The 23,639-nt window shown below is 42.1% G+C and overlaps 1 protein-coding gene across 1 annotated transcript; it reads right to left on the bottom strand.

The window, feature by feature from the left end:
• Positions 1-1,288: 1,288 nt before the first annotated feature.
• MMP25 (matrix metallopeptidase 25) lies at positions 1,289-22,099 on the bottom strand. Its single transcript, XM_089480383.1, has 10 exons — positions 22,001-22,099; positions 11,278-11,410; positions 10,239-10,383; positions 9,463-9,758; positions 8,724-8,897; positions 7,824-7,926; positions 6,131-6,213; positions 4,605-4,757; positions 3,531-3,791; positions 1,289-2,403 (listed from the first exon to the last, which is right to left on the bottom strand). The coding sequence occupies exons 1-10, from the start codon at positions 22,097-22,099 to the stop codon at positions 2,165-2,167; spliced, it is 1,686 nt and encodes a 561-aa protein (XP_089336509.1). The 3' UTR covers positions 1,289-2,164.
• Positions 22,100-23,639: the final 1,540 nt, after the last annotated feature.

Raw genomic sequence — 23,639 nt, 5'->3', positions numbered from 1 at the left:
TACTTTTTTGAACTGTAACTCCCAGAATCCTCCAACATGGTAAGTAGTCATGTTGGAGGATCCTGGGAACTAGTTAAAAAAATATACCCTGCCGGTGTCTCTACTTCTAATTGTTTCATCATGTAGGTTGCCATGGCAGGATCCTCATATGTTAAGCACCAAAGGTCACTTCTGCCCAAATTTGGAGCCAGCTGTGCTGATATAAGCAACAGAATGATTTCTTTATTCAAGCAAAAGCCCATAGAATTCTATATTACATCCTACATCCACTGTGCAAGGTTCTCCATCAGTGTTGGAGGCAGGATGTCAGGCTTCCTAATGGCCTTTTAGCTGATTGATAAGCGAGATGTGTGGATGGTGATTGGAAGACATTGATTTCTGGCTGGTGCAGCAGCTGTTCTAAGTGATGAGGGTTGAATGGGGAAGAGAACAAGAGATAATGGAGTTTCTGGAAGCATTTTAATCTCTGTGTACTTAGATGTTCTAGTGGAGCTCTTTTGAAACAGGAAGTTGAGCCAGTGCATGTTCAGCAACATGTTTCCATGAAATCAACGGGATGTGATTCAGTTTTCTGTTGACATCTTGCTGTAATTTGTAGTACCTACTCTAAAAGGCTGAATTTCAGGCTGCGTAGTTCATATAATTTCAAGGAAACTCACTTTTCCTTCCTGCTTGCTAAATGATTATATTAAGAAATGAGTTTAATGGGAGATGGAGGGGTGAGTTGGATTTCAGTTTCCAAAAGGGTAGCTGTGTTAGTCTGTGGGTGACTCACTCTGTCTCTGCCAAACCTATAGACATGCTGTTGTGAGGATAAGAGGTGGGTGGATCACACAGGCTGCATTAAGCTCTTGGAAGGAAGGTCAGGATAAAAATAATTACAAATCAATGGCTTTTTCAGCAGAGATTTCCACTGCTTTTAAGATCCTTCCCAGGGGAAGGAGACTTTCTTTTCTTAAAAGTGTTTGGGAGTCCACTTGAAAAGCATAGTTTAATTGCCCCGTTGGTCTAGATCAATGCTAACAGGACTTGAATCCCACTAGATACACCCAGAAGGCTTAGACAAGCAAAGTATCCAGTGTGCTGCAGGTCTAAGGGAGAGTCCTTTGGTGTCTGGTTGTACAAGTGCATGGCAGCATAAGCAGGGGTTTTATATGCCCATAGACAACATTTCTAAAAGACTGGAAGGAAAGAAGCCATTGTTATAGCGCACAATTTTGAACCCCTGATCTTCCATTGTCTTATCTCAATACCAGATGAATAAGAATGCAAGTCAGGTAGGGCTGTTTCCACTTGGATTTTATTATAAAAAAAGAAGGCAATGCACATCCTATCCACCATTCCTCCCCTGCTTTAAATGACCAAAGTTAATCCATCGCCCTTGTTGTTTCTTCTGGAAGGCAGCTCTGGCAAGCCGCTGAATGTATTCTAACATATGTTCTGCAGCTCCATTTTTTTAATGCACCTAATACCACATTCCCTTTCAGACAGACACACATAATTTCAGTTGTAGAGGGGTGAGCACATGGGCAGTATACTTATACAGTAAGAGGGAATGTCCCACTTCCCTCTCACCTTTTGTGCTGAAAACTCTGGTGGGGTGCACATAAGGATGGGATGCTTTACCAAGAAGTATCTTCTCCATTGACAATCACACTTTGGAGCCAGGCCTTTGTCGTCATGCCTCCAAGTGAGAGAAAGGAAGGGGAAGATGTATTATCAGCTGGGACATATAATGCTAGATGGAGAATTTGGGATGGGTAGGGTAGGGGTGAGCTTGATGTGACTTTACATAAAACCTCCAAGTGTGTAAATCAATAAAAAAGAGACCTCTGAGCATGTGCAGAGTACATTTCCTTCACCCCTGAGAAATCAGACTTGCCACATCCCTGGCACTAAGGGGCAGCTTATCTGTGAGTGGCAACCTAAAAACAGCACCTAAGTTCCACAGTTAGTTAGACAATTAATTCCAAAACTAGAGGAGAGAAGATGCAAAGGGTGATTGGAAAGGGAGGTTTTCTGAGAGCACCGTGTAATTTTAAGAGGAACCAAATCAAGGGAAAGCAGTTGCTCAGAGTCTGATCCTGAGATGGCTGTCTTTCCCTGCCAATGGGTCCTTTCCTTTGGCTATATAAAGTGCACTGTTTTGTCACTGGCCAACGGGTCAGCATACGGCCCAGATAAAAATGATGATCCAAGTTAGGAGGGGTGCGACTTTCCGAGCAGACCCCGCACAGATGCACATCCCACCTTCCCCATGCCTTGGCGCTGGAGGGGAAGAAGCCTCGGGAACCTGGCAGTGCATCCAGTCATGGGCAGTGGAGCGCGGGTAGCCAGCATCTGACTCCACGCTCCCACCTGTGAAACGCCAGTACTGAGTATCTTTGAAGAAATACGTATTGCCTGCAAGAGAAAAGAGAATATCGATGTTCAAAGCAAGTGGCAGGCTGTTGCATGGTTGAGGGAAACACAATAAAAACAGTCTGGGGCTAGTTGGAGCCACATTCCTACTTGCTATGGTTAAAACTGTTAACCAGGTGATTAACAACTGCAGGATCCTTTGCTGTTATGTGCCTGCCAGTTGACTATGACCTGTGATGACCCAATGAGCCTTATCCCATTACAAAAGTTAAGCGAAGAGGCAGGGACAGAGAAACAGCTTTCCACTTCCCTTTCCAGTCTTAAAACCATGCCTTTTGCCAAACACATTTTTCTAGTGCAAAGGGTATGCTTTAACAAGGGGGATAGAACAGAATGCTTCAAGGGCATGCAGAGTGGTAAGCAGAAAGCTGCTTCTCTATCAATTACTTTTGCAATGTGATTAGGCTTTTTCGGATATCATAGCAAAATTTGTTCAGAGGGGGTTTGCCATTATTGACTTCCTCTAAGGCTGGGCAAATGTGACTTCCATGACAGCAGTGATTTGAACCCTGGTCTCCCATAGTTCTAGTCCAACACTTGGATTAATAAACCATGCTTTTGCAGGAGCCTTTGCCAGTTACAATAACATTGTTTATAGATCTTCCCTGGTAGATTCCCCAATAGTAACTCATGGACGTTGTCCTTTGAAGAGGCCTCATTTCTTCTTTGAATTTGTTTTCAAAGCTGAGCAAAGGTATCTTGCTATCTGCTGGGGTTTGGTACCAGGATCCCCCATGGATACCAAATCCATAGATGCTCAAGTCCCATTGAATACAATGGCATAGTAAAATGGGGTTTCTTTTATAAAATGGTAAAATCAGGGTTTGCAACTTGGGAATTTATATTTGTTTTGAATATTTTAAAGCCACGGGTGGTTGAGTCTGTAGATAAAGAGTCCATGGATATAGATGGCCAACTATATTTTTATCCTATTCTATGTCACCAAGATGGCCAGAGAGTTGCATTTAGTGCATTAAATTTCAGATTGAAGCTTATACCAAATGTACATATTCTACAATAATTACCACAAACTCGTGAAACTACATTACAAAGTTTTAAAAGACTTATTCAAAACTCTTTGCAAGCAAATATGCTTCAGCCCAACATACCATCGTTCCAGCGTGTGACATCATCCAGATCCGTAGGTACCCCTTTCCAGAGGGTAACAGGTTTGGGGTACCCTAGTTCCACATGGCCCAACTGATCATCGTAGCGCCAGTATCGATCCTTTTCTATGAGGTATGTTTTCCCATTGTGAGGCCACACAAATACAGCACCAACAACAGTGCCAGGAGGGAGGCCAAGATCCGATGTGGGACGAGGGTAGCCTGGATTGACCTGAATATCTGTGAAAACCCAGTAGTAGGACCCTGCAAAGAAGAGGGTAAGAAGGTGGTGACACTAAGCAAGAAGAAGATGTATAGCTAGAAGATATCCTAATGGATTGTAGAAGCAACCTCAATAAAGTGCAAACAATCTGTAATCTGTAACCTTCCATCTTTCTCTTTAGTACCAACATGTACTGTCCATTACAATTTAGCCACTCCACCCCCTTGGCACCACTTCTCTTCTTTTGACTTACTCTTTGGAGAAAATTTGCTTCAGGCCTATATTGAGAATCTTGCCAGGAAACTGTATAGAACCCTGTTACTAAAACAGCTCAATTAACAGCCATGTAGAAGATGGACCTAACAGGCAAGATTCAACAAACACATTGCATGTAGCCATTGCTTGTTGGTTTAGGTATGAATTATTCCACAGACAACCAACCATTCAGAATCAGTTTTATGTTTTTCTTCCATCCCTTTTGTTAACTCCTATTTCAGGGTGGGAAATTTAAGAAACAAACCATGAGCAAATCATTGTTTTTTGTTGAGATGTAATAAGCCATCATTTAAATAAGCCAGAGCTCATAAATCAGCAAATCACGGCCTTGAATTGTGATTTATGACTGGCTAATGAACTATAGTTTGTGGGGAGAGATTCAGACACAACAAGAAGCTACAATTCACCAAACCATAATTTGGCATTACCATTATATGTGAACCCAAACTCAGGATGGATCCAGACTTAGATGTACCTAGATCAGACCTATTAGTTAGTTATGATAACAATCTGAAGTCTCATTGGTTTCAATGAATTTACTCCATGAATGCACACTACTGCCCAGCAGCCAAGCTCACCTATGAAGAACACAATTTGGCTATCGTTGGCGCGTTCATACACAGCATCAATGGCTTGGAAATCTTGGGGAAGTCCATTCCAGAAGCGAAGGGTCTGTGCTGGGTCCAGTGAAACCAAGTGCTGGGTTGGTTGCATCCTCCAGAAATGTTTCTCTATAAAGGAGTTACATGGTGTTCTTCACTACCACAAAAACAAAATGCCAGAAATAGCTCCCACCCTCCTGAGTCCACACTTCCAAAACATTTCAAGATACAGCCATTTCAACCCAAAAGAGAACAGTTTGCTGCAAAATACTAAGAGGTGCTAGTTCCATGGGGTGGCACATAGCACATGTAAAATTGGCAATGGCCTGATGGAGCTTTTTCACTGGTGGCTGAAGAAGAAAGGATTCTTTTCACTATCGCACTAGCAAAAACTTAGTTGTGCTGGATTTTGCTTGTGCATGTCAAACCTGATGTGAATGCCTTTTGCTGTGCTTCTCAGACCAAATTACACAAACACTGAATATTTAGTAATCAGATGTCAATACATTTTTTCATTTACTTAAACAATGTGCTGGGGTTTGCTATTCATTTTATTGGCAAAGCGCCACCAAAGGAGACCTTTGAATGTTATTCCAAGCATTGGTGCTATTCCAAGTGTTATCTGCTACAGTCGGCCAACCAAAATTAGTGGATGCTCAAGTCCTGTTCTGTATAATAGAGTAGTAAAATGAGGTCCCTTGTATAAAATGGCAAAATCGATTTCAAGCCATGAAATTAGCCTTCTCTGTCAGAGAGCTGTGGTCAAACTACAATTCCCAGAATTCCATACCATTGAGCAATGACAATTACAGTGGTGTCAAACCAGATTATTTCTGCAGTACAGGTGCAACCCAAGAACAAATGGAATTCCAACCTTGTAGATCAACCAAGGGCCAGGAAAACTAACTGTCTTTCCAACTTTTGACTGCATGATCTACCAATGAATGATGAGATCTGACCTATGGTTATAATCCTATTGACTGGTGTAACCATGCTAGTATAGATGTTGGTGGTACAACAAAATGAGCATTTAAAGTGATGGCCAGGGTTGGGGAGAGACATACAAGAAGTTATTGCCTGCTGGTGGTGGGTTGGTAAGTGAGCCAGCAGGATGGAAGGGGCATGTGCTCACCCCTGCTTCTCTGTTGCCTTGGCCCCCATGACAGAGAAAGTGGAAGCGCAGATGGCACCTACTGCCCTTCTCTATCTATTTACTTATTTTGTTATTCAATGCATTTTTATTTTATCTATAAAAATATGCACCACTTTTCAGCCCAAACAGCTCCCCCTAGCCACCTACAATTAAAATTTTAAAACAAATTTACAACTTTAAATTTTAAAATATCAGCACCATTTATTCAGTGGCAAGCGAGCACAAGGGTGATTTAATCAGTCAGTAAGTTTACTCGAGCCACAAGAAACCAAGGCTGTCTTTCCACCACACCAACTGATTTGGTTTTTAAAAACCCCACAAAGACCCAGATATAATTGACATTACTCACGTTTGAAGAAAAAAACTTCCCCCCGGATGTTAGCAATGGCATCAAAATGGACCTTACAACGATCTGGTGATGGCAGGTGTGGCCTGAAGAGAGACAAATGTTTCTATCAACTAGGGACTTAGAGCCCAGGATATGGTTCCTGTTGTTTTAAATCAGATAATTAAATCCAGTTATTTTCATGGTTTCTGCATCACTTCCTCTCCCTCCTTATTCCAAAACTTCCAACATTTCATAGATGAAAATCAAGACAAGCATGGCTAGCCACCATCAGAGTATGGCTAAGAGGGCAAAAAGTTACTGAAGAAGAACTGACAAGCTAAGAGAGGATGCTGCAGTTTGCTTTTGTCTCAGTCTACAGGGAAGGTTCTACATTCACTCCTCCTCCTCCTCCTCCTCCTTCTTCTTCTGAGTACCTTTCCACTTTGAACTCAGTTTGCATCAACCGAAGTAAGCTGAGGACAAAGGTAGAAAGAGAAGAATCTGGGACATTTTAAAACGAGCTGAAAAAGTGGGATGGGCCTGTCCCTGCTAAATTGGGGCAGCTGGAAAGTAGGTTTATAACATATACATGAAGCTCCATTTCTTCTTATTTCTGGATACTTCCTGAAGATCTTCCCCTCCACCTTGATTTATATAAATTACATGTCCACTCATCTCTCAGGTCCAAATCCAAAAAGAGGGATGGACAATACACTCTTTGCTGTCAAAAGTTAGCAGCAAATAATACCACTGAATTTTGGTGGCAAATTTCTAAATGCCACTACAGCAAAAAGAAAAAGCTTGCTCTAGAAGGGTTGATGAGGTTTGCAAGCAGCCTATAGTGAGACCCAGGGGGCATGAAATTAGCCTCTTTATCTACCAAAAATGGCCCACCCCTGATATAGATCTTCAGGTTCCCTTCATCATGCAAACCTCCTTGTTCCTGAGACTAGTATGACCTTCCGTGCCATTTAACACATATCACCTAAGGCTATCTACATCAAAAGTAGCCACAGGTTTCTTTGCCTTTTTACAGCACAATTAACATGGCTTATCTTTTGGAATTTCAAAATGGCATGCATACCCTTCAACATTTCACAGATAAAAACTGGACATGTGGACAAGGAACATCAGAGTGTTGCCAAGGTTTCTGCAAAAGTTATTGATGCAAAAGATCACACAAGCCAGGAGACACAGCAGCAGTTTGCTTTTGCCTGAGCCTGCGGGGAAAGGCAAGATCCCCTTTCTTCTCCTCTCTCCTAGTTGAGGTGAGTGCAAAGTACTTTTCCACTTTGAACTCAGTTTGCAGTTGTTGCATTAAGGTGAGGGCAAAGGTAAGAGGGGAAAGAAACTGGGATAATTTAAAAGTAGCTGGAAAAGTAGGATGATAGAGGATTAATAGGGAACGTCCCTGCAAATCGGGACAGTTACCAAGTATGGACCTGTTGTGACTTCATAGCTATTTGCCCAATGATAAAGGAAAAGGGTTCACCAATAAGCAAAGATTAGTAGTTAGTTTTAAATCTTCTTCATATGAATCTTGCCAGGTCATTAGTTCTTTTAGATCTTCCAGCCCAATGTTCATTGATTCAGACATTGACCTATGCTGGAGCTTATCATATAGTTCAATGATAAAGTCTGTAGTCAACAGGTCATAATGAAAAGAGAAGGAGAGAGTTAGTGAGGTTAGCACCTGATAACAAAGCATACTCACCCATGTGTGGGTCTGTATGGTGGCAAGTCAGGGAAGGGGTGGGCTGTGGGGGCTGGCAAACCTGGATTACCTTGATCTGGATTGGAACCTGATTGGCGCTTTCCTGCAGCCAGAAAAATAAAATGAGGGAAGAAGAAAAGAAAAGCCAACAAACTCATCATTCACCCAACCTACAGTTTTCTCCAACTATGTGTGTTTATGGGGGAATACTATAAGTAAACAGATGAAAAAACATTAGGACAGGAAATCTGACAAACTCATTCTGTGTACAGGCAAAGGTATATGGAACGGGGAGGGGGGGCTCACCTTTTCCACTTTAAACATGTACCAAATTTTTTCAAATGATTTCAAATGTTCACTGGATTAATTTGAGCATCTTTTTAAAATTGAAGAGGTGAGCCACCCTCCACTGATTTAAGTCACAACAATAGCCACACCAAAGTGTGAAGCACACACATATATGTGAGTGGAGCCTGTCTGTTATCATTCTCCTATATACAATTTCTTAATGAACTAGAGTGGTGTAAAGGTTTGAGTGTTGGGGTATGAATTTGGAAGACCAGGGTTCAAACCATAGAAACCTAACCATAGAAACCCACCAGGTGACTTTTGGAAAGTCACACTCTTATCTGCAAAAGAAGGCACAGGCAAACCCTCTCTGAACAATTCTTGCCAAGAAACCCCTGTGATAGAGTCTCCATATATCAGAAACAACTTGAAGGCACACAACATACAATTCATTAACAGACACCCATCAGTGGTGGGTTGCTTGAATCTGTGGGTAAAGAATCTGTGGATATGGAGGGCCAACTGTATTACTAAAAGAAGAGATGAAGCTATGACAGAAAAGGAAAAGAAAATAAGTGGAAGAACTGCTTTCCTAGGCTGAGTTGAGCTCACCATAGAGTTGTTCTATTCCCATGACGTCATCCAATGGGAGCTGGTATAGGTGGGGCAACCCAACAGGGCCCTGGTAATATGGAATCATAATGGACTCCTTGGCAGAAGAATGAGACAACCCCAAGGCATGACCAAATTCATGTACAGCTACAGCAAAGAGATCTGTGCCACGACCTAATACCGACAGAAAGAGAAAATATTCCATGTTACATAGTTTTTCTATCTGATGCTGTCATTGCTGGTGCAACCATTAGCGGCTCCTTCCACCATGCGCTATCAAGTCCCATTGCCACTCTTTCACAGCTCTCCAGGGTTGGCCTCTGGCAGAGTGCAGATTGATGCTTACAGCCTCATCTGCCGCCTCTTTCTTGGCTATGATCTGTATGATGCCACTATGTTTGCCACTATTTTTGTGAATACCTCTTCTCTGTGTGTGTTTGTCTGAGAATGAAGGTGGATGGGGACATGGGTGGTAGTACCACTTCCTCATCCTCCTTCTCGGGATGTGCATGCATGGTCACTAGCAACATGGTTTTTTTCTCAGGTGGGTAGGATACAGGCCTCAATGCTGCCACCTCATCCTCTACCTCTTGGGCTATGGGTCACTCTCATCACATCCTCTAGCAAAACAGGTATCACCACCACTGGAGTGGGCAATGGAGTGCATGAATTTAGCTTCTCGCCTCAAATGGTGGCAGATCTTGGGCTGCCCCTGGACATTGTGCAGTCCTGAATGTACCTGACATTTCATTCCCTGGGTCGTAAATCCAGGTCTCTTCATAGTCGAAATGAGTGTCGCCAGAGATGGGGTGTTCACCAGGAAAGAAGGCGTGGGCCAGCGTGCCACCAGGCCCATCAAAGGGATAACTGTCTTGGTGATATGAATGGGTGAAATCCACCAGGATGTCAGCCTGTTCAGAAGACACCTCACGGAAGGTCAAGGCTGAGGAATTGCTCCAGGCCCGGAAGGCATAAAAAAGAAGATTTCGGACATGAGCTTCAGATAGCTGAGAAGATCGGGGGAATGAGTGAACACTGCAGATGGAAAGGAAGAAGAGACTGGATGGATCAGTCTGAAAGACTCTGTAGCCATAATATATAAATGTACCACCAGCACACACACAAACACCTGCTTGTGGTCCCAGTGACTAATAATCATGCAAAGAAGACATAAAGGAGAGGAAAGCTGTTGGTGACAAGATTATGACAAAGTGAGCAAAAACATGGAAGCAATGAGTATATAAGAGAGTGAATGCATGGAAGCAATAAATTAGATTTAATAGAGCATAACCTACGGTGGGAAGTGAAGTAGAGTAAATGAGAAAGGAAGGCAGGAAGGAAGGAAGAGAGGGAGGGAGGGAAGAAGTAAGGAGATATACCAATACATGAATATGTTTGGGAGTATAATTGCAAAGAGTTAAGTATAAAGTAAGAGTATGAAGAAATGAAATGCAGTTTAACCCACCCAACCCTGCTCTTTCACTGCTAAATGTGGAGTGATGGAGCACTGCTTACTGCCATGTCAGATCTGTCTTTTTCCAGAGACTATCACTGAGAGCGTAACGTTTTTTCCTGCGTCGGCGACGCATCAGCTCTGAAGTGCCAATAATATCAGGAAGGGAGCAGCGAGGTTGGTTCATCATGTCCAAAGTCTTCTGGTCTGAAAAGGAGAAGACCAAAATAGCTGATTTTCAGGGACATCATTCTGACTAGGCCCTGCCTTGGGTCTCTTTTGTCATCTCAGATCTGGGTAAGTGAATCATATGGGTGTCTGCATATGGTGTGGATGTTCAAATGGTACAATTAGTTTCTTAAAAAGGAGTACAGGGTCCAACTCTGTTTTGAAAAAAGAAATTTCCTAAAAGTTTATTTGACCCCCAATTTTAAAAGAATTTGGTTGCTCAAGACCATTTTACAGAGATTAATTTTAAAGGATAGTGTCATGCTTGTTTTGGAGTCAGTGACTAGCCTTTGCTGTGGTATAAATTGTGACCTCATTTAAGAAATCCAAAATATATGGTTAACTTGAAACAAATGCTTCTTAGACATCCCAGTCAAAATACATTATGTAGGTATTCTAATGTATTTAGAGATGTCATATAGATAACTGAGCAACTGAGCAAGCTTTTTTTCTGCTGCTCCAGAAACGAGGTGTGATTTACAGTACATGTAGAAATAAGGTACTTTCATACTACTTTAGATGCAGAGAGGTCCCAGAAAAAGAGACAGCAGCCATATGCAACCATCACCACCCTGCACCTCAGTGAACATGGATAGAATCATAGTACCATGGACTCAGTGCGTTGAAAGGGCCCATAAAGATCACCTAGTCCAACCCCCCTTCCATGCTGGAATCCATAGTTAAATCACCCCCAAGAGATGGCCATCCAACTTCTGTTTAAAAGATCTCCAAAGACAGTCCACCACCCTCTGAGGGAGTCAATTCAACTAACACAAAGAAAGGTCTTTCTGATGTTTAAAGCTCTTAGCACAACAGCTACATTCCTTAAGCCAACTCCTCCCAGACTTCTGCCCTGTTAAAGGCCATACATACCCAGCTCTCCAGTGGTGGGGAGCCCTGCAAACCTTTGCATTGTTTTGATGGCACTGGCCAGTTCCTCTTTGCTTTGAAGGCGGGCTGCCCTAGGATCTGGCTGAGGGAGGTAGCCATAGCGGGTCAACCACTCCTGAAAGGACAGAATAAGCATAGACTTATTAGTCAGTCAACAGGTTGATACGTATAGGGTGGCCCACTTTTTTCCCATGGGGCTCCTGTACTTTCAATGGCTGTTGGGACCAGGATGGGTGATGGGCTCCATTTGCTGTTCTGCCTCAGGTGGCAAAACATCTGGGCAGGCACTGCAGCCAAAGACATTTTGCTGCCTGAGGCAAAGAACAAAATACAACCTCCCCACTCCACATACAGACACTAACATGACTGGCAGATGAATCTTAGTTCCAATATATACCCCCGTATCTCCCACTAAAGTGTTCTGCTTATTCTGCCAAATGGTAGAACCAGCACTGTATACTTTTATCACATTGTATACTTTATCAAAGGGGCACTGTATACTTTATCACATTAAAGATGGTTTAATGAATTCAAAAAATGTGGAAAAGACCCTAGTTCTTTCAGGACATTTTCTTCCTAATTCATTTTTGTGAAGACGGATATTCTGCTCAAACAGCTGTCTTGAGGGATTTCCAGTTTCTTTTTCAGATTCTCTGGAGTACTTCTTCCGTGACTTCAGAAGAACTAACTTCTTCCTTGTTATTTGAAATGAAAGGGGAACAAAATCAGGGGTTTTCTGAACCATCTGTTTCAAATGCCCCAACACGCTATCTCTGCAGTCAGCAAAGCCCTCTCAGCCACCCCTGAGGTTGTCCCTGGTCTTGCCATTTGATCCCTGTTCTGGTTCCAATCTCATGTAGCGTCCCTCTTCAGCCCACCATTGCTCCAGTGACCAAAGTCATTCTCTTTCCTCATCCATCACTAATACTTGTACAATGTCAGTGTATGTTTCGGGGGGGGGGGGGGGAATAGCTGAAAAACAGCCTCTCCACTAGCTCAGACCTCAGTGGCAAATAGCCATCTCAATTTTTACCATTCCATGAGATCCCACTTCTGCCATAGGTGGAACCTGGTGACAATTGCTCTCCTGATCCTCCCATCAGCTTTCTAGTAAGGCAATGACTGGGTAGCTAAATTCTCTCTGCCTCCCCAGTGCTAGGCAGAGTGAGGGGATCACTGGTTTCCCCCAGGCTCATTTGTTCCTGAACCTTGAGTAAGTCTCATCACCCCTCCACACCATTCCTGCAAGTTCACAAGTTGTACCAGTTGGTTCTCAAAGGTGACTCCATCAACCACTCCATCACCACCACCTGCATATCTCCCGGTCTCTTTCCCAGAACCATCACCTCCTGCTGCAGAGCTCAGAAGGTCTCAGATTTGAAAGTTCCTCCTCCTGTCTTCCTTTCTGACATCCCTGAAAGGGCTAAGTCGGTGGGCTTGGGTGCAACCAATGGGGCTGAGTCTTGGCAAGGGTAATGCTCTGCAGAGTGAGGGTCAACAAAGCTCTTTTCATCAACCAGTGCACCGGGGGGGCATCTTGGTCAGCAAGGTAGGAGAGAACACCACTCTAGGTCCTCCAGTGCAACTCTATGGTTAACTTCTACTGAAAATTGACCACAGAATCATGTTGGAGGACCTACAAATGCCTAGAGAAATATTTTCTCTAGGAATCTCTCCATTCTCCATCACAACTCTATGGTCAACATCCAGCAGAGTTGTGCTGGAGGATCTAGAGGTTCTTAGAGAGAACATATTACTCAAATCCGTGAATAATCAAATCTGCAAAAGTCAAAGCTGCAGATCTGGAGGGCTGGCTGTATATTTAAACCCCCATCAAGAGCAATAGTCTGACCTACCAGCAGGAGCACTGTCTATGGTGCTGAACCTGCCAGGTAGGGATCACTGTCCCTGGTGCTAAATTGCTAAAGCAGGGCTTCTTAAAAGGCTGGAAGTTAAAGATAAAGAAACAGTTCCAGAGCAGGATTTCCTCACTAAGAAGCAAAGAGCTTCTCATGCACTGCCTAAAGAAGAGTTCAAACAGCAAAGACTAGGCCTCAAATTGACCCATCTTATCTCAAACTGACTCCAGGGCTGCTGCTAGATAGAAGACCTCTGGTGCTATTGACCAAGGCACTGTGCCTTTCTTCCATTTTTCTGTCCTTAAGAGGGGGGAAAAGACACAGAGAAAATGAGAAAACAAAGGAGAGCCACAAAGAGATAACAACACTGTCTGGACATCTTGTAAAATTCTGGGAATGAAGTGGGATAATATTATACAGTTTAACTGTCTGCATTAATCCACTACCATCCTACTTTTAGCTACTCTTATTCTTCCTACTTTCCCCCCTAGTGCTCAGCTTCCTTCAGTTGCTGCAAACTGAGTTCACATTGCAAAAGCAGTTTGCACTGGGCTAACTGAGCAGGGAGAGAGACACGAGGGAGCAGAGTCTTGCCCTTCCCTGGAGACTCAGGCAAAAGCAAAGTAGTGCAGCTTTTCCTAGCTTGTGTGTTCATCCTTAGTAATTACTTTTGCCTTCTTGACCACATTCTGATGTTGCTAGTCCTATGTCCTAGTTTTCATCAGTGAAACGTTGAACAGTCTGTAAAAAGGCCTTCTCTGGAAGCACACCAACTCTCTGAAGAACGTGGGAAAACTAAAGTCTCACTCTAGTCTTAATTTAAAAAAAAAAAAAGAGAAATGAAAATTTATTTTTAGAGGAAGGAAAATATTCAGGAAATAATGTGCAACTAGCAGTATGCTTCCATTTCTTTCAGGAGAGGTATATTTTTGTTACTAATAACTACACATTGATTCCTTTAAAATAATAGAATGACAAAAGGATGTTATCTGTTCCTAGTGCATTAGATTTTATGTCATCTCTGGGCATACTGAGAATATATATTTGTACTATACAACTTTCACGGCCATGCTTTCCTGCCAAAGAATCCTGGGAATTGTAAAATGTGATGAAAGAGCATTATTAAGTACTATCTCTGGCCTTCCCTGCTGAGCAACAGTTCACTAGGAAGAGGGAATAAAAACACTTCTGTGAAAAATGCATGTGCCCAAAATCAGTCTGGGGCCAGAATTTGTGAGGTGCTTCCAAAGGACCCCCAAATGCTAGCAATCATAATTCTTTCACAAGCAACAAGTTGAATTTTTGGACTACAACTCTCTAAATACTGTGGTTGCTATATACAACCTTATAAACAACCTTTGTTGAATATCGCTCCCTTCCATCACCCCATGCAGAATAAGTATGCATGATATTCTTTATTTGAAAGACTAGCTTTCTACTGCATTATGCTTGCCATTATGTGCTAGGTTTTCTTTTGCTTTTTGTCTTTGTATGTATTTTTAATCTATTTTTACTGTTTGCTGCATCAAATGCCTACGGGTAGAAAAGCAATCTTGACATATTAAGACCCAGAAATCACAAGTAAACTGAACTATGCACATGTACCAAACTAGGTACCAGGAAGAAGAATTTGCTAAGAGGGAAACTTTCTTCCAGAAACATTAATTTTATATGGAGAAAGGATATCATTTCCCTTAAAAGATGGAGCAAGGATATTACATCCTGCTGCAGTTCCCCTGCCATTTGAAATGGTATAATCAAGAGAAAACTTTTATAGCTGAGGAACTGGTCCATGTTTTATTATTTCTTTCATTTATAAAAGATTACTGATAAATTCAAGACAGAATTGCATGGCTCTCCTCTCCCTCATAACAACTTTCTGGTGAGAGTGGCTTGGTCCAGAACTATATTTTGAGTTTCATGGCTCAGTGAAGAGCTGGAACCAGGATGCTCCAAATCCCAGTGCACTACTCTAACCACTGCACTACACTGCCCAACAGAACTTTACAGTACCTCTCCTTCCCTCTGTTTTTATTTCAACAAGCTGGAATGAAGAGGGTGTTCTACAAATTTCTGGCATCATACTTTCCCTCCCCTTGGGAGGGAGAAGGGGCAAAGTTCATTGAGAGAGCATGTGCTTTAAATACAGATCCAAGGTTCAAGCCTCAGCATCAGGAAAAGGACCCCAAAACCATTCTCTGAAGATGCCAGTCACAGATGCTGGCGAAATGTCAGGCAGAAACTCTGCTAGAACATGGCCACATAGCCCGAAAAACCCACAAAAAACTATGGATGCCGGCCATGAAAGCCTTTGCTGTAATTTGTGTTTATATGTTTTGTATTTTGATGGTTTTTTATATTGTATATGTATATGTTGTTAACCGCTTTGATTTCTAGAAAAGCGGTATATAAATAAAAATTTTATTTATTTATTATTGACTTCACACAGTAAAGTCAGATGGACCCAAGATCCAACCTAGTAAGAGGTCTGTTATTGTTGTGTGCCTTCAAGTTGTTTCCAACTTATGGTGACCTTAAGGCAACATATCATGGGGCTTTCTTGGCATTTGCTCAGAAGAGGTTTGTCACTGTTTTCCCTTGAGGCCGAGAGTGTGTGCCCAAGGTCACCTAGTGGGTTTTATGGCTGGGTGGGACATCGAATGCTGGTCTCCAGAGTCTTAGTCCAACATTCAAACCACTATGCCACATTTTGCCCTGTATCTCAGCTCCTACAAAGGTAGAGACTTGTCTGGCACTCTGCTTGGGACATTCATCTTTGTAAGTGGTGCTTAGATGATGCAAAATTTAACTGAGCAGTTTTGCAATGTCCATGTTCCCTTAGGGACTGCTGTGACTTGGCAACATATGGACATCTATTGCGCAGTGGTGAAATGACTAATGAGCCATGACCCAATGTACAATGGGCACTGATATGTATCAGGATGCTTGATGAGAATGCAGACACCAGTAGAAAGTGCTGGAGCATAAAAGAAGCATCCAATGCACATCAGAAGTGTCTGGTGCACATTAGAGCATTGTCACTAGCATCTGCAGGAGCACCTTTATAATTCATTAACAGGCTTTTATTGCATTGCGACAACATGGATCGTAAAGTTGAGATTTAAGATCTTGGCCTTATATTTTAAAGAAGTTAAAACTAGGAATCCAAACTAGATAAGGGTCTGAGTACAGGTTGCATCTCCTTTATCTGGAATTCCAAGATCCAAAATATTCCAAAATCTGAAAACGTCCACATGGTTGGATGAGTAGTATGAGCAGCAGCTTTTCTTTCTCATAGTTCAGTGTAGACAAACATTGTTTCATGCACAAAATTATTTAAAAATATTGTGTTTTAAATTACTTCCAGGCTATGTGTGTAAGGTGTATATGAAAGATAAGCAAAAATCATGTTTAAACTTGGGTCCGATCTCCAAGATCTCCATCACGTAGATGCAAATATTCCAAAATCCGAAAACACCTCAAATCCAAAACACTTCTGGTCCCAAGTATTTTGGATAAGGAAGACTCAACCTGGAGTGTGCCTAGAATCTGGATAAAAGCTGGGCAAGCTGGAGGTATGGCAATCCTAGGAATAGAGCAGGTTCACATGTTCACCCTCGCATTTTCATTCCCAACAGGGAATACCAGAAAGACCAGGCACTAACTGTAAGTGGGGAAACTCCCAGGAATGGCCATCTCAACTGGACGATTCATCTGAGTGGGCTGCATACATTCCCAATTCACCACAGCCTCATGTTCTGTCAAAGGCACCTTTGTTCCCTTCCTCGGGGGCTATAATTGCATCTAAGAGCCGCCCCCTGGTTTCTCTGGACCCCCATGACCTCCCCACAACCACCCTTTTTGCATCCATTTCCAGTTTGGGTCACTCTTCCTCTGCATCTATGGCTATATATATACATACACACTCCCCTGCTGTTTCCAGCTGGTGAGCTGGGTGAACTGCCATTTTCTTGATGAAAGGTCAAGCTGCTAATGGAAATTACTAACCAGAGGAAGGAAGCACCAAAAAAAAGTAGCCATGAGAGCTAACAGAGGGATTCGAACTGAGAACTGGTAGCGCTAAAAATAATGAAGAGGAGTGTCAAGTTCCCCTCAATGCACACAACCACATACACCTTCCAACTGAGCACAGACCTGCTGCAAGGAAGAGAAGTTGAGATGGAGGAAATGATGGGGAAAGGGAGAACTCCTTTTCTTTTCCTGCATCACTGCTAAACCTGCCAGAAAGTGTGTGATTAATCATTTATTTAAAAAGCACTTTTGAAAACGTGCAGAGACCTCTTCTGCAATATTTATCGTGCCTGTCCTCACAGTAGCCTTGAAAGCTGGGTTGCTCTTATTTCCCCTTCGTGGAGCAAGAATTGAGGCCGTACAGAAGATGAGTTCTATCGTAAGGGAGCAAATAGGCCAGTGTGTGTAGTGGTTTGAGAGTTGGACTACAATTCTGGAGACCAGGGTTCGAATCCCAGCTCAGCCATGTAAACCCACTTGGTTATCCTGGACAAGTCATACTCTCTCAGCCTCAGAGGACAGCAATGGCAAACCTCCTCAGAAGAAACCTGCTAAGAAAGTCCCATGTTAGGGTCTCCATAAGTCAGAAACAACTTGAAGGCATACAATAACAACAACAACAACAACAACAAAATGGGCCAGCTCCCCTTTGCAACAATGGCCAACCAGATATACAAGGAAAGTGCAAGACAGCAAAGACCTCTGGTTGTCTCCATTGCAGTTCCTCAACTAACATATAGTGCCTTTCTAAACCTTGTTCCATTTAGCCATTATAACTAATAGATTCTGATAGGGATAACCTTCATGAAATTGACTGATCTTTTTTTAAAGCAAGGTGAGGCATAATTTTCTGTTGAGGGACTGATTCAGTCAGAGGTCATCTGTTGCAAACTGCATGCTGCAGAACTTGGAAAAGTTACTTTCTGGAATGCAGCTCCCAGAATGCCCCAGTCAATATGGCAAGCTCATCCTCTCCCTACTACCCAACCCCCCCCCCCTCTCTGTCATTCACTTTTCGTCCCCATCTAAGCTGCTGGTGAAGGGGATAGACTGATTTCAAAAGCTCTCTACAACAGCAGTTCATAGGCTGCATGTGGTCCTTAGGCCAAATGGTGCCTACCCCTATTTTAAAAGCTATCTAAACTATCACTCAACCAGTTTCATGGATTATGTGTTCCATAAGAAAAGAAAAGAAAGCATGCAGAGAGAAATGCCCATCTATTCTGTTTTTCTATCCAAAAGGCAGCATGGTAACCTAGACCAGAGCGAAGACAGTGGAAGGTTACTTGAGCAAGTGAGCCAAGCCTCACGCTAAAGCCAACAATAAAAACCCAATTCCACCTGAGCTGACAATGACAGTTAACAGATATAGTGCATCAACTGAAATGTGGTTGATGTGATACCAGCCACATTTTTGCAGGCTGCAAAAATGTTTCTTGCTCTCTAGTGTGTCACATTGGGATGTGGTTAGTGGGTTTCTTTCTGTTTCTGAATCATGTTATACAAACCTCATCCACCTCCTCACCAGTGTGGTTGGGTCATTTGATTTATACACATATGATTTATGTAAAAAATGCCATTGTTAGTGAGGCCAGAGGACATCTCTCAGGTCTTTCCAAAACGTCTATGCCCACAATCCTGCTAGCCAGCCATGACTCTCCCTATGTGTATTTATCATTATGGTTTAAAATGATAATAAGGACAATCTCCTCGAGTTTGAATTCTGACTGGTGTAGCACTGGCCCATGTTTACTTTAAAAGGAATAATCCCACTTTCAGATATGGGATTATAATCCCATTAGCCTCAACCAACATGGCCAGTCCTATCTGGAGATGATGGGATTTGTAGTCCAACACTTTTGTAAAGTGCCAGATTGTGGAATCCACAGACAGCGGCTGAGACAAGACAAATATATTAAGACAGTAACAGAAGATGAGTGTGGTGTAGTAGTTTAAGTGTTGGACTCTGGAGACCAGGGTTCGATTCCCAGCTTGGCCATGTAAACCCAGTAGCTGACCTTTGGCAAGTCATACTCTCTCAGCCTCAGGGGAAAGCAATAGCAAACTTCCTCTGAACAAATCTTGCCAAGAAAACCCCATGATAAGTTCACTTTAGGTCGCCATAAGTTGGAAACGACTTGAAGGCACACAACAGACTACAAAAGACAGGTTTTGGTAGTTGATAAACCATGCAGAAATCAATCTATTCAATAAAAAGCAGGACAACATCAGCCAGTTCTCCCAAACCTGATCCCCTCCAGGTGTGTTGCCTCTTGTCTGTGTAGGCTGGGGATTTGGAGAGTTGTAGATTTAGAAGGTGCCAGGCTGTGAGAAGATGAGTTCAGTATAGTTCCTGTTTCTCCTCCTCCCTTTGAACAGCTTCACAATAAACCCGTTTCAGGAAATGCAGCTCAGCCACACCTGGAGACTCGAGAATATTGCCTCTATTGAAGAGTTTGGCCAGGCATAGATTTTAGCAAGGGCACAGGAACCCTGCCTGAAAAATAGGTAGCAACTCTAGTTTTGGGAGGAAACTGTACCGGCAATTGCCTCCCAAAGGAAAGGATATGAAATCAAGTGGTTGTCTGGAAATGCTTATTTTGGGTGTGCATATGTCCAAGTTGCCTGTTGACTTATAGTACCCAAAGAGTTTCATAGAAGTTTTTTAGGCAAGCAATACTCAAAGGTGGTTTTGCTGCTTCCTTCTTCTGAAAAATAGCCTACAGCACCTGGTATTCATTGGTGATCTCTCCTTCACGTACTAACTAAGGCTGACACTACTTAGCTTCCAAGATCAGATGGGATCTGGTGCCTTTAGGGTATTCAAGTTTATATCATATCAGTGGATCTGGAAGGAAAATGTGCTTTGCACATGCTCCTGAAAGAATAGGTTAGGGGTTTCTCTTTCAAGCAGAACAGGCATAGATTTAGTATAAGCAAAAAACCCAGTATGGCTTAGTCGTTTGAGTGTTGGACTGTGACTAGGTTCATCTTAAGTTGCCATAAGTCAGAAACAACTTGTAGACACTCAATAACAGCAACAACAAACTCCAATGCTATTCACTGAACCTGTTGGAATAGTACTTTTTTAAAGTTACACAGATGCCAAAGGCTGCCTCTGCACTGCATTAATAATGCTATTTGCCACCACTTTAACTGCCATACCCCCATCCTATGAAATCCTGGGATTTGTAGTAAGTTGTGGCATCAGAGTGCTCTGACAGAGAAGTCTAAATAGCTCACAAAACTAAAAATCCCAGAATTCCACAGCATTGAACCATGGCAGTTAAAGTGATGTCAAACTGCATTACTTCTGCAGTGCAGATGCAGCCTACATCAATACTTTTCATTGCATGTAGCAGTTATGCTGACTTTTGTAATGCTGGTCAGTCATCCTGACTTTCTTTCTCAATCAGCATAACTGAAAATTCATGCAATTATGGATATCATTTTATGGAATTTTTTAAAAAATCTTTTTTCATGGGGCTTGCTTAGGGAATGTGGGAAGAAACGTATCTTGCAATGGGATCAGTAAGTGCTTGCAAACAAAGGAGCTGGTTCGTTTTGGCCACAGGGTTTTATTTGGATGTTGTTGGGTTTTTTGGTTTGTCAAATGACCAGAGCCTATGATATGATTTGTGATACCCAAAGCTAAGAACAGCTGAAGAATCTTCTCAGCGGACAGACTTATGAGGACAGAATCTGAGCATGCTGAGTTTATGCATTCACAACTACATCAAAAAGGATCTCTACTCTTTGAACTTCCTTTGTATAATCGAGAAGCCTTACAGATTTTTAAAGTGCATTTTCTCCAAGGCTTAGGCTCACTAGGAAGCAGGAGGACACTAAAAAGAAAGCATGAGTACATAAATCAAGTGAGAAAGGGTGCTTGGGATGAGTAAAACCTCTCAGCTCTCTTTCATTAGATACCTAGGACTATCACGCCTAGAGATCTCTTGCCATGGGTGTAGATGGGGAAGGAATGGGATTGAGAAATCTGAACACACATTACTAAGAGGTGATAATGTATTCCCATCCCAGCCCTAGCTCATGGGATAAGGGAGAATGGAAGGAAGGAAGGAAGAAAAGAGATTGGTATTACAGGAATCAATGACTTCCCTGACTGCAGGCGATTTGAAACATGAAGCCCAGATGGTTGGGTGTTATCTCTCTTGCTTGGGCAAGAGACAAAAAGATAGCAGCTGTGGCCCCTGGTTTTCCAAAGTAGCCTGGTGCCCTGTTCCCCTTGATCCAAACCCACTAGAAAACAAGATTCATTTATAAGGACAGATATGAACAAATGGATTAAGATAAAAACAGATGTATCAATGCTTGAAAGAGTGGATGCTAATAGGCACAACTAGAGCATAATATGGGAGAGTATTGAAAGTTTTTATGAAGCCAGAAAATTATTCCATTAAGAAGACATGAATGTAAAAGATGAACAGTAATCAGATATGTGAAATGAACATGCCTTCTTTGTTTTGTTAAAATTCTCTTTTCTTTTCTCTTGATTATTCTGTACTAATATATGGTGATATCAAAAATTTTAAAAATGCAACGAAAAAGCTACTAGATAACCCCAGTCTTTCAAGCGTCTACAGTTTTGCACACTGTATATCTCCTCCTTTCAGCTCTTCACTGAAACAAGACCTACTTTAACCTCTGGATCCCACATCTCTCCTCCTTCTCCTTTCCTCCTTTCCTGAGACAATGCTTCTCTCTTACTAGAAATATCAGAAGGTCTCCTGATACCCAGGACCCTTGACCCTAACTCACTGCTTTCCCTCTGAACCCAGGCACCCTGGACTCACCAATCCCTTGTTGAACTCATGGGTGTTGGAAGGTCTTGCCTTGGTCTGGTGGATGGTCCAGAGACAGAGGGAGGCTAAGAGAACAGCTTGCAACAGCATCTTAGCTGATAGCTTGTGAGCCAGTGATGCTTCCAGCCACAGCCTTCCCCACCTCTCCCCTCCCTTTTTCCTGTCTCACTTCTCTCTCTCCACCCTTTCTGGGCAATTTCATTGAGAGGGGAAGGGAAAGAGAAGATAGGAGGGGGCTCTTGGGTTTTCTAGCAGAGAGGAAGGGAGATGGGGGGGATCAACCACCAATGAAGCACAAGAGACTTGGATTCATGAAAGGTAGAGCCAGCATGATGTAGTGGTTTGAGCGTTAGACTCTTATGACTCTGGAGAAAAAGATTTGAATCCCCACTCAGCCATGGAAACCTTCAGAGGAAGGTTGTCATAATCATCATCATAATTTATTTATATCATTTATATATATCATTTAGATAGTGCCATAAATTTACATGGCCCTTTACAGATACACTCTTGTAGCACCTTTGAGACTAACTGAAAGAAAGAAAATTGGCAGCATGAGCTTTTGTAGACTTCAGTCTACTTCCTTAAATACATCTGAGGCAATAGACTGAAGTCCACGAAAGCTCATGCTTCCAATTTCTTTCAGTGAGTTTCAAAGGTGCTACAAGATCTCTCTATGTACTGATTCTACAGAATAACATGGCTATGTCTTTGAATTCTACCACTTTACAGAGACAATCAATTCAAAACATTAAATCCTGCGAGAGGTATACAATCTAAGGAATAATAAAATATAAAACTATACATTAATTATAAACAAATTATGCAAGCAGAGTACAATACTATAAAAGTAACTAATATGTGTAATCAAATATAAAATTATAAGACAGTATTAAAATAAAGTTCCAAATGCTTTAGAGAACAAGCAAGTCTTTAATTCAGATTTAAAACTAACAAGAGAAGAGGCAGGTTAAAAGCAAAGCCTCCTCTGAACAAACATTGCCAAGAAAACCCTGTGACTTGTGAGAGGTTTGTCTTATTTTAGGGTTGCCCTAAGTGAAAAAACCTCCCCTGAACAAACCTTGCCAAAAAAGCCCTGTGACCTGTGATAGGTTTGCCTTATTTAGAGTTGCCATAAGTAAAAAAGGACTTGAAGGCCCATAACAAAAAGAAAGTGAATGCCAGCAGATATCAATTGCAGTTTGTATGTTTCCTGACAGTAGTGACCAGGTCAGCATCTGAATTATCTTAAAGTTATTCTTATCCTGAAATGGTCAGATTTACTTTCTCTTGCCTGCAAAATGTTTAAATCTCAAGTTCTTTTTATCCTGGCTATAATGAAGCTTGCAGATTTTGGTCCATTTTTCCCAAGTGAACTGAGACAATACTCTCCCTGTCTGCACCAACCAAATTCAATAGGTACAGCTGTTTCTGGCATACAGAGGATAGTGTTGTACTGGCCTGTCATACGGGTGTAAAAGAGTAGAAGCTTCTCGCAGAGGGGAAAAAGGTAAAAAAATTAATTGAGAACTAACATTCTAGATTTGACAGGAATCCACATGCAGATATTTTAAATGCTCAAAATGTGGATGGACAAAATCTGTCACTTTGGGTTTCCCAATGTTCAAAT

Source organism: Sceloporus occidentalis, unplaced genomic scaffold, assembly GCF_023333645.1.
Source record: "Sceloporus occidentalis isolate IW3139 unplaced genomic scaffold, rSceOcc1.0.p SCAF_14, whole genome shotgun sequence".
In the NCBI taxonomy this organism is placed as follows: Eukaryota; Metazoa; Chordata; class Lepidosauria; order Squamata; family Phrynosomatidae; genus Sceloporus; species Sceloporus occidentalis.
Note: the sequence above shows the minus strand (reverse complement) of the source record. Positions and strands in the feature narration are given on the sequence as shown.

What these genes read in the sequence shown, in the direction of transcription:
- MMP25 (XM_089480383.1), bottom strand. Translation starts at nt 22,099, where the DNA reads ATGCTGTTGCAAGCTGTTCTCTTAGCCTCCCTCTGTCTCTGGACCATC. An exon ending in ATGAGTTCAACAAGGGATTG is followed by an intron (nt 11,411 to 22,000) that starts GTGAGTCCAGGG and finishes CTGTCCTTTCAG; the next exon opens with GAGTGGTTGACCCGCTATGG. An exon ending in AAGACAGATCTGACATGGCA is followed by an intron (nt 9,759 to 10,238) that starts GTAAGCAGTGCT and finishes TTCCATCTGCAG; the next exon opens with TGTTCACTCATTCCCCCGAT.